This window comes from Vitis riparia, chromosome 17, assembly GCF_004353265.1.
Source record: "Vitis riparia cultivar Riparia Gloire de Montpellier isolate 1030 chromosome 17, EGFV_Vit.rip_1.0, whole genome shotgun sequence".
Taxonomy (NCBI): Eukaryota; Viridiplantae; Streptophyta; class Magnoliopsida; order Vitales; family Vitaceae; genus Vitis; species Vitis riparia.
Genome location: NC_048447.1, coordinates 8,275,067 through 8,290,281, shown reverse-complemented (window position 1 = coordinate 8,290,281; position 15,215 = coordinate 8,275,067). Strand labels below are relative to the sequence as shown.

At 32.0% G+C, this 15,215-nt stretch overlaps 2 protein-coding genes across 2 annotated transcripts; both read left to right on the top strand.

The window, feature by feature from the left end:
* The first annotated feature begins 1,177 nt into the window (after window positions 1-1,177).
* Window positions 1,178-4,911, top strand: LOC117904057 (cytochrome P450 71A9-like). Its single transcript, XM_034816584.1, has 3 exons — window positions 1,178-1,303; window positions 4,086-4,274; window positions 4,612-4,911. The coding sequence occupies exons 1-3, from the start codon at window positions 1,178-1,180 to the stop codon at window positions 4,909-4,911; spliced, it is 615 nt and encodes a 204-aa protein (XP_034672475.1).
* Window positions 4,912-8,706: 3,795 nt separating this feature from the next.
* LOC117904310 (cytochrome P450 71A9-like) lies at window positions 8,707-10,427 on the top strand. Its single transcript, XM_034816854.1, has 2 exons — window positions 8,707-9,623; window positions 9,706-10,427. Exons 1-2 carry the CDS (start codon window positions 8,730-8,732, stop codon window positions 10,312-10,314), a joined length of 1,503 nt encoding a protein of 500 aa, XP_034672745.1. The 5' UTR covers window positions 8,707-8,729; the 3' UTR covers window positions 10,315-10,427.
* The last annotated feature ends 4,788 nt before the right edge of the window (window positions 10,428-15,215 follow it).

The window sequence follows — 15,215 nt, the reverse complement described above, 5'->3', positions numbered from 1 at the left end:
CACTCTAAAGGGATTAAGGTCTTCAACCAATAATTTAAAGATCTAAATCCTTGAATGAGAGAATGAGAATGGTGTGGCAATTAGGCAACAATGTAGCTTTTACTTTATTTGGTGAGTACTAGAAGGAGGTTAGAAAGATTGTAATCTTGGAAGTACTGAGTGCAAAGAGGGTTCAGTCATTCCAAGCATTGAGGGAAAAAGAGATGACACTTATTGTAATAACCTGCACACAACTATGTAGATATTTTTCGCTTTAGACCAAAAGAGACCCTCATGACTTTAAAACTCGTTTACAGGATTAAGAGGAGCTCATAGTTATAAAGTGTCAAGAACTTTCTCCCTTATTTTGTAACAACCCATTCCAAATCATATAGATATTATTCTTTCCGAGATCAAAGGAGCCCTCACGACTTTAAAACGCGTCTACATAGTTAAGAGGAGTCTATACATATATACCACCAATAACTTTCCCCTCTATTTGATGTAGGACATCACAAATTATAAGTATGAGATTCTCTTAATCCTATAGACATGTTTTAAAACCGTGAGGGTCCATTTGAGCCCAGAGGGACAATATCTACACGGTTGGGTGTGGGTCTTTACCAATGGTATCAAAGCTGATCTCCGACCCCGATGTGGGGCTTTATAGGCCTCATAAGGGGTGTTTGTCTGTTTGGCCCCGTAATCCCATGGGACACAACAAGGATGTTGTGTTTGTATGGGAGGTGTTTGTGATATGCCATATCGGATAGGAGAGAAGTTTCTAACGCTATATAAATATGGGTTCTTCTTAGCTTTATAGACGCATTTAAAGCCATGAGCCCCTTTAGGTCAAAAGCGAATAATATCTACATGGATGGATGCAGGCCATTAAACTTATGTTTGATGTTATAGCTCATTCTTCGGGTCCTGTCAATTCAATTGAATTGAGGGTTTTTCTATCCAATAATGTTATATGTTGAGTGGATTTTGGTACGAAGTTTGATGGTGGAGGAGATAATGGCACTTCTGGAGATTTCCTGAGATTCTTCAGGAAACACAGAACATGCTTGGAGGATTCTGTATTGCAGATTTCTTTCCATGGATGGGGTGGTTTGACAAGTTGAATGCATGGCTTGGATGACAAGTAGACAAGAACTTCATGGAATTGGACAGGATCTATGACAAAGAAATAGAGATGCACCTTGATCCAGAAAGGCCTAAACCTGAGCATGAAGATCTTGTTGATGTACTAATTCGAGTTCAGAAGGATCTAAGACAGGTTGTATCTCTCAGTAATGAAAAAATCAAAGGTGTTCTCACGGTGAGTTTCCTTTTTGGTTTCCATTCATGTACTCGTTATTTATGAATCTCCACCAAGAACTGATAGTAAGAACCATTTTCAAGACATGTTCATTACAGTGACTGATACCTCTTCAGCCTCACTGGTATGGACAATGCTGAGATGATTAGAAATCGTTCTGTTATGAGAAAAGCACAAGAAAAGGTAAGAAGCACTGTCAAAGGAAAATATCAGGTGGAAGAAAGTGATCTTTTGCAACTCATCTACCTAAAGTTGGTTGTAAAAGAGTCACTGAGACTTCATCTACCAGCCCCATCACTAGTTCCTCGAAAAACCACTGAGAACTACACGATTAGAGGGTATGAAGTTCCCGCAAATACACGTGTTTGTGAATGGAAAATTGATAGCAATTGACTCAAATTGTAACGACCCGCACCTAACCATGTAGATATTGTCCGCTTTGGACCCAAGGGGGCCCTCACGGCTTTAAAATGCGTCTACTTGGTTAAGAGGAATATCTACATATATAGCGCCAGGAACATTCTCTCCTATCCGATGTGAGACATCACAAACACCCCCCCCCCCCCCCCCCCCATGCAGACACAACGTCCTCGTTGTGTCCCATGGGATTGCGGGGCCAAACAGACAAACACCTCTTTTACGGAGTCAAACAAACCCCCACACCGGGTCGGGGATCGACTCTGATACCATTTGTAACGACCCGCACCCAACCATGTAGATATTGTCGCTTTGGGCCCAAAGGGGCCTTCACGGCTTTAAAACGCGTCTACTTGGTTAAGAGGAATCTCTACATATATAGCGCCAAGAACATTCTCCCTTATCCGATATGGGACATCACAAAATTTGTAATGTCCCACATCGGATAGGGGAGAATGTTCCTGACGCTATATATGTAGGTCTCCCAAATTCCAACAATAAAATCAAAATCTTAACTTTTTTTTTTAATATTTTGATATTAAAACGAATTAAAAATAAAATAAACTAACCATAATCTAGATTTGGGTTTTCCAAAAGATATCTGATGTGTTTGAAATTAATTAATGAATCTAAAATATTAAACTAGGGCTTAGAATCTTACCTATAGAGATCTGTTCTTCAACCCTGAAATCTGACTCCAACCTACGTTCTTTGAAATTCTGCGAATAGGAACTCTATTCAGAAAAGAACAGGAAGAAATAGAATTTCTAATTTATACCTAGGGTATTTATTCATAAAATTACACTTTTACCTCTCTTCCACTTTATTAAATTAATTAATTAACTAATTTAATTATTATTAGTAATTTCCTAAATTACCCTTAAAAAAATACTTGGGCGTTACATCTTGTAATGACCCGCACCCAACCATGTAGATATTGTCCGCTTTGGGCCCAAGAGGGCCCTCACGACTTTAAAACGCGTCTACAGGGTTAAGACGAGCCTCTACATATATAGCGCCAGGAACATTCTCCCCTATCCGATCTGATAATAGTAATAATGGTTTTTTTTTTTTTTTGTAATAAATAGAATGAGAGATTTAGGAATATATAATGAAATAAAATTGTAATTTAATTAAATTAGTAATGTGTTATTAGAAACAAATTGGGAATTTATTAATTATAATTAAATAAGGAATATAGTAATTAAATTATTACTTTGTTAATAAAAAATATTAATCTTAACATTTAGAAATTTTAGGATTATCAGATTTATATTTTGAGGTAAATAGTAATAGTGGTCTTTTTATTGTGTTAGGTGAGGAATAGACTTTTCAGGGTTATTTTTCCTTCAAGGTCTTTGCATATTTTGAGGTAAGGGAAGTTAATGCAATATTTATAAAATTAAATTATCTTATATGTTATTTTGAATTGTGGAAAAGAAAATGATATTTTGTTACCATGCATGGATCAAACTGTTTTGCACTAAATATAATGTTGGAATATTTTGTTTTATTTATGACACAAAATATAGAGATATTATGTTGTGTAAATTTGAATACTTGAACAAAAACATCACTCTGGTTTATTTGGCCCTTGTCAACGGGATATAATAGTTGACTATTCGGCCCTGTCAACGGGATATAATAGTTGACCTTTACATTTCATGGTGGGAATGTAATTGATTTGGACCCCAACTTCTAGGGGTTTGGTTAGAGGTTACTAGTACTAGTAGTGTTTGGTTCCTTCCACCAAGAACAATTTGAGGCTAGCCACCCATTTGAAAAGTCCCACCTAATTGGGCATTTGATATTTGATAACCAGAGTAATGAAAAATTGTTCCTGAGGGTGCACAAAAAAAATCTTCTCTACCTTGTAACTATCCCGATGTGGGGCTTTATAGGCCTCATAAGAGGTGTTTGTCTATTTGGTCCCGTAATCCCGTGGGACACAATAAGGTCGTTGTGTTTGTATGGGAGGTATTTGTGATATGCCACATCGGATAAAAGAGAAGTTTCTAACGCTATATAAATATGAGTTCTTCTTAGCTTTATAGACGCATTTAAAGCCATGAGGCCCCTTTAGGTCAAAAGCGAATAATATCTATATGGATGGATGCAGGCCATTATACTTATGTTTGATGTTATAGTTCATTCTTCAGGTCCTGTCAATTCAATTGAATTGAGGGTTTTTCTATCCAATAATGTTATATGTTGAGTAGCTTTTGGTACAAAGTTTGATGATGGAGGGGATAATGGCACTAGGAGATTTCCTGAGATTCTTCACGAAACATAGAACTTGCTTGGAGGATTCTGTATTGCAGATTTCTTTCCATGGATGGGGTGGTTTGACAAGTTGAATGCATAGCTTGGATGCCAAGTAGACAAGAACTTCATGGAACTGGACAAGATCTATGACAAAGGAATAGAGGTGCACCTTGATCCAAAAAGGCCTGAACCTGAGCATGAAGATCTTGTTGATGTACTGATTCGAGTTCATAAGGATCTAAAACAGGTTGTATCTCTTAGTAATGAAAAAATCAAGGGTGTTCTCACAGTGAGTTCCCTTTTTGGTTTCCATTCATGTACTCGTTATTTATGAATCTCCACCAAGAACTGACAGTAAGAACCATTTTCAAGACATGTTCATTGCAGTGACTTATACCCCTTCAGCCTCGCTGGTATGGACAATGCTGAGATGACTAAAAATCGTTCTGTTATGAGAAAAGCACAAGAAAAGGTAAGAAACACTGTCAGAGGAAAATATCAGGTGGAAGAAAGTGATCTTTCGCAACTCATCTACCTAAAGTTGGTTATAAAAGAGTCACTGAGACTTCATCTACCAGCCCCATCACTAGTTCCTCGAAAAACCATTGAGAACTGCATGATTAAAGGGTATGAAGTTCCCACAAATACACGTGTTCGTGAATGGAAAATTGATAGCAACTGACTCAAATTATTGGGAAAATCCAAATGAATTCCAACTTGAAAGATTCGTGGATAGCTCCATTGATTTCAGAGGACAAAACTTCGAGTTTTTGCCATGTGGGGCTAGCATGAGGGGGTGTCCTGGCGCTAACTTTGCTGTGCTGTTGATCGAAGTTGCGCTCGCAAACATTCTACATCGTTTTGACTGGGAACTTCCTAATGGGATGAGTAGAGAAGATTTGGATATGAAGAAGCATTTGGCCTGACAGTGCACAAAAAAAATCTTCTCTACCTTGTAACTACCCTTGCTAGTTAATGTATAAGAGTAGAAAGCTTTGATGAATTGGGAATAAAATAAAGGGAGAATTGTGTTTTGGGTCCAATTGGGCCCAAAAATTAACATTTGGTCCATATATCATGCATATTTAAGCGTAAGACTCAAACAAAGTATGAAAATTAAGATGAAGGACATTGTCTTTCATTAATCCCTAAAATACCCTTAACCCCTTATATAGGCACAAGTAAGTGTGAATTTCAATTTTTTTTTGTATTTTTTTCCCTTTTCTATTCCCTATTAAGTATTACTCATTTCTAACTTTTTTTTTTCTTCCAATCTATATTTCTACTTTATGTCAAATAAAAAGTAATAATGCTTTTTTGTTTTTCATTTTTAAAGATATTGAATCTTTTTGCTCTTATTATAAGCAATGATAAAAATTTTAGGATTTTTCATCCAAATATTTTTTATCTTTTAGTTTAATTTTTAATTTTTAATTTATATTACCCTTTCATTTATATTTTTCTCTTATTTTTAATTATTTTTCATATTTTCTACATTAACCATATTTAAAAAAAAAATTAAATTGACTATCACTTCACTCTATTATATATATATATCCTTTTAGCTTTTTAATTTTTAATGTTTTTATTTTAAAATGATAAATTTATTGAAAAAAAATAACTAAGATGCGAAGTTCTAATATTGTATTAATAATTTTTTTTATCTAGATAGACTAATGCAAAGTATTTTGATTCACAACAAGAAAATTGTCAGTACAATTTTTTAGTAAAACTTTAGAAATTAAATTTCAAATAAAATATTATATATAAAATTTTATCTAAAAATTATTGAAAGTGGTATTTAATTTTTTTTTATTAACTTTCAAACTTATCTAATTTTTTACTTGAAAGGTAATAGAACATGTTTACAAAAAAAAAAAATTAGTTTTTCTTTTTTAAATAAATGAGTATAAATATATTAAAAAAATTAAAGATAATCTTAGTAAAAAATTTGATAAATATGATTATAATTTTAAATATAGATTCATTTGGATAAAATTTCACAAAAAAAAATAGTGGAAAGAAAGAACATTGCTAAAACTACAAAAACAAAATATGCAATTACAAAATTTGATGATGAAATTTAAAAATAAAATTAAAAACAATTCTTGAGTGAGAGAATTTGAGTGGGGAAAAAATATTTGAGTGGAAAAAAATAGGAAAGTTTTTCAAAATCACTTGAACTCTTTAACAAAAAGTAGTCTTATACACTCTTGTACAATTAGTAAATTTGTCTTGTACAGTTAGTGTAATACCCTTACACAATAACTCAAATTTCATACATCATCTCATAAATATCTGACAATAGGTCGGTTAACCATATTTGCATTGGTTTGGTTTTAAAAAAGAAGAAAAATTGTCGTATAATTTTGTTTTACAATCATTATAAGTGAGGTATCTATTCAAATGACCATATACAAGTTAGATAAAGTGCATGAGATGAGTGTATACTTAACCAATGTGTGTAAGGAATGTCATTTATCCTCGGTTAGGGGAAATAAACAAACAAGTTTTTTAGAATCACTTAAAATCCTTCACAAATAAGAGTCTTGTACACCCTTGTACAGTTAGTATATTTGTCATGTACACTTAGTGTAAATACCTTGTACAGTGATTCAAATAAATGTTATTTTATTTTATTTTCAATGCAAAATGTAATTAAAAATAAGACAAAGAAATTACTTTAAAACTATTATTTAAGCCAAGTTTATTTATTTATTTCCTTTTATTTTTGGAAATAAAGAAAAAAGAATAAAAAATTTATTTAACCGTAAGAAATATGAATATAAGATCAGTTGGAAAATTCCAAATTTATTTATTTATTTCATTTTATTTTATTTTTGGAATTAAAGAAATAAAATATAAAAAATTTATTTAATCATAAAAAATATTGATATAAGATATGTTAAAAAATAGAAAGAACCCCAAATTTATTTACTTATTTCATTTTATTTATTTAAATTAGAAAGTAATTTATTTTAATATATTAAAATGTGCACAATTGATTTATTACTTTGTTAATTATGGGTATATTAAAATTTTCTATTAGGCAAAAAATAAATAAAGAAAATAAAATTAAAAAGAGTAATAAATATATATAATTTAGTTATTTAATTATTTTTCACGTAAAAGATAGTCCCACAAAAAACACATAATTGATTAATTTCTTTGTTTAATTGTAAACATACTATATATTTTTTTTTATTAAAATAACTAATGGAAAGAAATAAAAATGGATAATCAATGAATTAAATTTAATTCTTTTTATTATTTTCATATCAAAAATAGTACTAAATAAGGTTTTCAATTTCTATTTTTAAAAATAGTTTTCATTTTTTAATTAAATATTTTTTCAAAAAAAAATATAAAAAATATAAATCATATTACTATTTTTTAGAAAGTATTTTTTAAAATAGTTTTTGAACATAATTTTTCTTTATTTATAATTTAAAATAGAAAATAATGTTGATTTTCAATTATTTATAAAAAAAAATTAAAAATAATGAAAAATCCAAATTGTTAAAATAGAATTATTATGATTGCATAAATAGTGGTGCAATAAAGACAAAAAAAAACTTATGTGAAAGGTCATTGGGTATTTTAGTCCATCACTATTTTATATTCTTAAAAAGTAATGTATAGAAATTTGAAGGATATATTGGTTTTTTAACATCTCATATCATTTCCATCAATTATGGAAGTTATATGGACCAAATGTTAGTTTTTGGGCCCAACTACAATTCTCCCTAAAATATAAAACTTTGTTTGGGAAATGTTTTTAAATACTGTTTTTGAAAACTATACTGTATGTTTACAGAAAGAATGATAGAATATTCATATGCAAAAGTTAAAAGATTCCTCTACAATAACAACAACTTAACAAGAAAGGACAATAATAATCTAAGACAATCCAACCAAAGTAGCACCAAATATAATGATAAAAAAAAACATAGATAATTTTTTTTTTCTTCTATTTAAATGGGAATATAAATAAATCTTCACGAGTTTTATCATCTTAAAAAGTAGTGGAAACATATATCAAAGTTTAAGTGTGAAGGCATCATCCCAAAAAACAAAGAATAGGAAGAGAGATCACACGGTAGGAGCATCCCAAAAGGTTTATGAAAAAACAATTACCTTCACTCTTGAGCCCAAACAGTGCTCGTAAAATGACCTTATTTTCTTCTTCCCCTTTTTTTGTACCAACTTTTTCCCCCACATCCCACAACCCTAAGTTTTATTTATATTTGTGATTAGAGAATACCTAATAAAGATAGCTTAATACATAAACTTAAGAAAACTTTTCATAAACAAAATAAACTTAGCCCAACAATCTCCCCCTCCTGCATAAAAGAGGGAATGTCGATGTATAGCTCCATCACATGAAATTCAAACCCATTACTATCAATGCACAAGTGAAACTTCAAACTGGGAACAACCTTTATCAATATATCCGAGGCATTTTTGTTTGTGTGAATATTCTTCAATTTTAAAATTGTAGTCACCAATCGTAACTTTAATCCTTAAAATCGTAATCGGCGGCTAATATTTTCAATTTTTATTAAAATAGTTATAGCTGGCACCAACCATGGTTTTTAAAAAAAGTTAAAAGTCGTTGTAGACCTCGTATTCACCGCTTTAAAAAAAGGAATTAAAACAGAGCCATTTTCTGCATTTTGTATGAAGTCAGTTTTCAATAACCCATTCAGGCATGGGCATCTCCTCCTTCCAGGCTTCTCATTCCATGGTTTCTCAGTCTCTCTTGTTGCTCTTGTTGGTAATTTTTTCTGCTCTTTTGTTGTTCCTTCTGTCGACCAAGCAGAAGAGGAAGAGTGTAGCATCAAGAAGACTACCGCCGGGTCCTAAGAAGCTACCATTAATCGGGAACCTTCACCAACTCGGCAGCTTACCTCATGTAGGCCTACAACGCCTTTCAAATGAATATGGGCCGCTCATGTACCTGAAACTAGGCTCAGTTCCAACTCTAGTAGTCTCATCAGCTGATATGGCTAGAGAGATTTTCAGAGAGCATGATCTTGTTTTTTCTAGCAGACCTGCGCCATATGCTGGGAAGAAGCTGAGTTACGGCTGCAACGATGTAGTTTTTGCTCCATATGGTGAGTACTGGAGGGAGGTCAGAAAGATTGTGATCTTGGAACTACTGAGTGCGAAGAGGGTTCAATCATTCCAGGAATTGAGGGAAGAAGAGGTGACACTTATGCTTGATGCTATAACTCATTCTTCGGGTCCTGTGAATTTAAGTGAATTTACGTTTTTTCTATCCAATAATGTTATATGTCGAGTGGCTTTTGGTAAAAAGTTTGACGGTGGAGGAGATGATGGCACTGGGAGATTTCCTGATATTCTTCAGGAAACACAGAACTTGCTTGGAGGATTCTGTATTGCAGACTTCTTTCCATGGATGGGGTGGTTCAACAAGTTGAATGGCTTGGATGCCAGGCTAGAGAAGAACTTCTTGGAACTGGACAAGATCTATGACAAAGTAATAGAGGAGCACCTTGATCCAGAAAGGCCTGAACCTGAGCATGAAGATCTTGTTGATGTACTGATTCGACTTCAGAAGGATCCAAAAAGGGCTGTAGATCTCAGTATTGAAAAAATCAAGGGTGTTCTCACGGTGAGTTCCCTTTTCGGTTTCCATGCATGTAGTATTGCTTTATGAATCTCCACCAAGAACTGACAGTAAGAACCGTTTCCAGGACATGTTTATTGCAGGGACTGATACCTCTTCAGCCTCGCTGGTATGGACAATGGCTGAGCTGATTAGAAATCCTTCTGTGATGAGAAAAGCACAAGAAGAGGTGAGGAGCGCTGTCAGAGGAAAATATCAGGTGGAAGAAAGTGATCTTTCGCTACTCATCTACCTAAAGTTGGTGGTAAAAGAGTCACTGAGGCTTCATCCACCAGCCCCATTACTAGTTCCTCGAAAAACCAACGAGGACTGCACGATTAGAGGGTATGAAGTTCCAGCAAATACACAAGTGTTCGTGAATGGAAAATCGATAGCAACTGACCCAATTTATTGGGAAAATCCAAATGAATTTCAACCTGAAAGATTTTTGGATAGTTCCATTGATTTCAGAGGACAAAACTTCGAGCTTTTGCCATTTGGCGCTGGCAGGAGAGGGTGTCCTGCGATTAACTTTGCCGTCCTGTTGATCGAACTTGCGCTCGCAAACTTGCTGCATCGTTTTGACTGGGAACTGGCTGATGGGATGAGAAGAGAAGATTTGGATATGGAAGAAGCAATTGGCATAACAGTGCACAAAAAAAATCCTCTCTACCTTCTAGCTACCCCTGCTAATTGATGTATAGGAGCAGAAAGCTTTGATATGTATGAAAATAAATATAAGGCTATGTTTAGGAAGTATGTGGACAAATATATAATTCCAAAAAATAGTTTTTGAAAACTATTATTTAACTTTTTGTGGAATAAAAGTTTGTCACAAAACAAAATTTGTTTAGGAAACTAAAATGTTGTTAACATGTTTTCTATATTTTTTAACGTGTTAAAAATAACTTTTATATATAATATTTTATTTTTAATAATTCTTCGAATTAATATAATTATTTTTTTAAATCCCTTGCAAAAAAATAAGTGAAAACAATTGAAATCAATTAAAAGCTATTCTCTTAGGATATCCTACTTTCTTTTTTTTTTTTAAAATAAGGGTTTGTTTGGTTACTATTTTTTAAAATAGTTCTGAAAAATAGTTTTTAAAAATAATTTTTGAAAACTATTTTCCAATTTTTATAGAACAAAAGTCTATTTAAAAACCTAAAATATTTTTAATATTTTTAAAATAAATTTTATAGCTAGTGTTTTATTTTTAGTCATTCTATATTTTTATATAATTAAAATTTAAAACAATCCTTAAAAAATAAATGAAAACAACATAAAACAACTAAAAGACACACATGCATGGAAATTTTTAAGGTTGTCCATCTATTTCAAATATCACATGTTGAGAAGGCTAAGAGTAATGGAAAATCTAAAGGATAATGTCTATGTGTACACTATATATATACTATTAAAGTTTGGTAACTCGAATTTTATTTGATCTGATCTAAAAAGTTCGCAATGCAACATATGTGGTAAAACTATAATTAAGATATTTTTTGGGGCTTATGGTAGTAGCAGAGGGATCGGGCCATAGCCTACCATTGTTCTTATTGGAAGTATAGGTGTGTGTATATATATATATATATATATATGTGTGTGTGATGGTGTATAGTTTTAACATTATAATGATCATGTTTCTATTGTAGTGGCTTGTATTTCTTTTCTCTTGTACTAATCTTTTAATATAGTAGATTTTCTTCTTGTGATTTTTCCTGTTTTGGATTTTTAACATAAACATTTATTCTTATTCTTTTTTTATTATTATTGTTTATTCTCGTTATTGTGTAACATATAGTTAAGCGACAATCATTCTTAATTATCATGTACATCCTCTGTGCGTGCGATTGGATTAGTATAATGAGGCATGCCAGATTGAGTACTGGATGTGCCTCGATGAATTTGTGTAAAGGTTCAATGAGGTCATGTATGAAGAAAACCACTTTAGTCTTAAGGATAAGAGTTGAAATGACAGCCAAGCTTTTCAAAAGTTTGGTACAAGCTACGGTGGGGCTCCTACTACAAAGCTGGCCCTGACAAAACACTTTTTTATATAATCGACTCTTTAAAATCTAAAGACATGTTCACACTGATGTTTGAAGTAACATTCCTACCATTTCATGAGAAGAAAGAATCCTAATCAACTTTTTTTTTAGGAAAAAAAAAAAAAACCCTTGTTAGCAACAAATATTTTAGATTAGTAATACCAACCACTGCATGCAATTATGGGCAATGATAGAAAAATCTCCCTTACCCACTTAAATTATATTATTATAAAATTGGCAATCAATAATGCATCAAGCAAATAATTCACATATAATATATAAAACACTAAGAAAATGAAAAGGTTCAATGTCCATAATATCTGCCCTTTTGAAAAGGAAATGACAATAGAGAAAAAGACAAACCCCAAATTCAACTCACCCACCAAGTCACATAATGTATTGGAAAAAAAAAATTGACCAGTTCATATCATAATGAGCAAGTGGGTGTTTGACATAAATTAAATGTTTTTGATAATTGGAAAAAGGCAAACCCCCTATTCAATTCACCTTCCAAGTCCCATAATGTAAGCTTTGAAAAAAAAATGACACATCTAGAAAAGTTGACCATATCATAGTAAGCAAGAGGGTGTTTGAAATTAATTAAATGTTTTTGCAAGCATGTTATGGTAATATTTGAATATTTTTTCAATGAAAAAGCATACAAAAAGTTATATTAGAAATTATTATTCAACCCATATATTCTATATGATTTTAATTATGCACTAAACTCATATAGTTGTTTGCACCTTTTTCACAATGTTTTACTTGGAAAGAAATATCATTCCAAGGAACTAAAAGCTCTTACTCTTGATGAATTGTTTTAGGGGAAACTATTCAAAAAGGGTGGCCAGCCTTGATAAGGAACCCTCTATGGTGGGCTATTTTGGTAAGTCTTGTAAGGGATATTAGAGGGAAAACAGAAAGAAAAAAAAAATCCTCCAAAAGTCATTCAGGTAAATATTAAGCGAAAATGATGAAAATGCCAAATAAATAAATAAATAAAATATATAATATCCAAGAAATCTAAGTAAGAGAACCTGAAGTGAAGAACCCCTCCCTTAAAACTTCTTATATTTTCCCTTGAAGAAATTCAGTTCCATCACACCATTTCATGTTATCCCATTCTTTTGTTGTTATTGTTTGAATCTTCATATTAGCTATTATTATCTCATTTGAAACCCGAAGGTAAAGTAAAAACCACAGTGATACCCAAAATGTCTTTGATTTGTGTTTTTTCCTTTGTTATTGCATAAGATTTGTGAAAATTTGTTGTATAAGAATTGAAATTTATTAAGCTAAATTAACCAATTAATGAGATATCAATGATAATTACTATAGTCAAAATAAACAAATAAGTATATAAGGGACAAGAATTTTTACATTGAAAATCCTCACAATAACTGTGTGGAGATAAAAGAAATCATAAATTTGAGACCTTAAATTTAAATCTACTATATGAGATCAAGTCATACAGAATTACCTAATTTTTTTACCCTAAAAACTTACTCTTCGTAACTTATAACATAATCCACATCTATGATGCAACAATCTTCAATTGCTCTAATGAATACTTCTGAGCCTCACTAAAGGGATGCAAGTCTTCAAATAACCCAAAGATTCAACACTTTGAATCCTTCTTAAGATAATGGTATGGCAAATTAGGCCAAACCTCTCAATGAATATCCTACCCTAAAAGGGTTATAACAATTTAACTTTTTCAATCTCTTGAGTGAGAACATTGTTTCTCTCAAGAAGAGATCGAATGATGTTCAAACTCAAGAAATTGAATTTTTTTTCAAGATAATTAGTCTTTTCTTCATTAAGTAATTCAATTTTAGCTTTATGAGCATCAAGAATTTTTTTCAAATAATTTTTAATTAGGTTTTGATACTTAACAACAAGATTATCAAGGAAAGTAGGATTTGTAACTTAGACATTTTCACAGTAGTTGTGTCTTCATGAGAGACTTGGAGAACATCTTAGACTTCCTTAGCACAAGTACAATTATCTATCTTGCAAAAACTCAATAGGACTTACCCCATTAAATATGCTAAATAGAGCCCAGGCATTAGCCTCACTTCCATTATTATGTAATTTATCACATTCTTGTTTAAGTTTTAACTCACTAATTGATTTCTCATTCACATTGAATTTCAATTGGGGTCCCCATCCATATTCTACTGAATTTCAAACCCTTTCACGTTGCATTTTTAGAAAAAATTTCATCCAGGCTTTCCAGTATGGATAGTTACTCCCATCAAAGTACCAACCACTGCATGCAATTCTGGGCAATGATTGAAGAAACTCCCTTACCCACTTAAATTATATTAATATAAAATTGTCAATCAATAATGGATCAAGCAAATAATTCACATATAATATATATAACACTAAGAAAATGAAAAGGTTCAGTGTCCATAATATCAGCCCTTTCCCACCAAGGAAAAGGAAATGACAAAAGAGAAAAAGACAAACCCTAAATTCAACTCACCCACCAAGTCCCATAATGTAAGCTTAGGAAAAAAAAAAAATTGACCAGTTCATATCATAATGAGCAAGTGGGTGTTTGACATGAATTAAATGTTTTTGCTAGCATGTTATGGTAATATTTGAATTTTTTTTTTTTCAATGAAAAAGCATACAAAAAGTTATCTTAGAAATTATTATTCAACCCATATATTCTATATGATTTTAATTATGCACTAAACTCATGTAGTTGTTCGCACTTTTTTCACAATGTTTTGCTTGGAAAGAAATATCATTCTGTAGACCCTCAATTTTGTCCTCCTAGCACATGTCCTATTAGATACTTGTTTGATACTTTACAGTAGTTCCTCGGTGGCCCATAGCTACTCACGTTACTTACCTTTCTTGAGCCACCTCGGAGACTCTAGTTAAGGGATCGCCTAACCCCTTTATTGTGACCCTTGGCAGTTTTGATTTAGACTTCAGCTTTCCATTCCTTTTTAGGATAGTTCTTAGGCATGTTTAGGTCATTGAGGCAATATCCCAATCACTTTAAGACACCTAGTTCATTAGACACCCACGTAAGCACACTTGGTCCACTTCGTTCGCCCTACCGCACTAGGACACACCCTAGGTCACCTTTAGATGTTCTTGCATGGTTTGCACGGTTGCATGACTCGTATTTTTGGTCGTTACATGGCTTGTATGGCTTGCATGTGGTTGATTTTTATTTTTTGTTTTAATTATTTTTTATTTTTTATTTTTAGGTGCGTGATTTAAATTTCTTTTGATTTTCAATTTCATGATATTTATTGATTTTAATCTTTATTTTATTTTTACTTTATTTTTCTTTCTATTTTTATCTTTATTTTATTTCTTGCATGAGGAAACTGTTGCCATCTATTTGGAGGGAAGATCACCAAAATTTTAGGAAAAGGAAGAGATTGCTGCCCATAAAAGAATATATGGAAACTTCCATACAGAAAAGGATTTTTAAAGAGATGCAATCTCCATGGACAGACAGATACATGGAAAGAAAAGCGAGATTTTATGATTTTCTAATGGGAGGCACGAATAG

What these genes read in the sequence shown, in the direction of transcription:
- LOC117904057 (XM_034816584.1), top strand. Translation starts at nt 1,178, where the DNA reads ATGCACCTTGATCCAGAAAGGCCTAAACCTGAGCATGAAGATCTTGTT. An exon ending in AAATCAAAGGTGTTCTCACG is followed by an intron (nt 1,304 to 4,085) that starts GTGAGTTTCCTT and finishes TTGAATGCATAG; the next exon opens with CTTGGATGCCAAGTAGACAA. An exon ending in AAATCAAGGGTGTTCTCACA is followed by an intron (nt 4,275 to 4,611) that starts GTGAGTTCCCTT and finishes GCATGATTAAAG; the next exon opens with GGTATGAAGTTCCCACAAAT.
- LOC117904310 (XM_034816854.1), top strand. Translation starts at nt 8,730, where the DNA reads ATGGTTTCTCAGTCTCTCTTGTTGCTCTTGTTGGTAATTTTTTCTGCT. An exon ending in AAATCAAGGGTGTTCTCACG is followed by an intron (nt 9,624 to 9,705) that starts GTGAGTTCCCTT and finishes AACCGTTTCCAG; the next exon opens with GACATGTTTATTGCAGGGAC.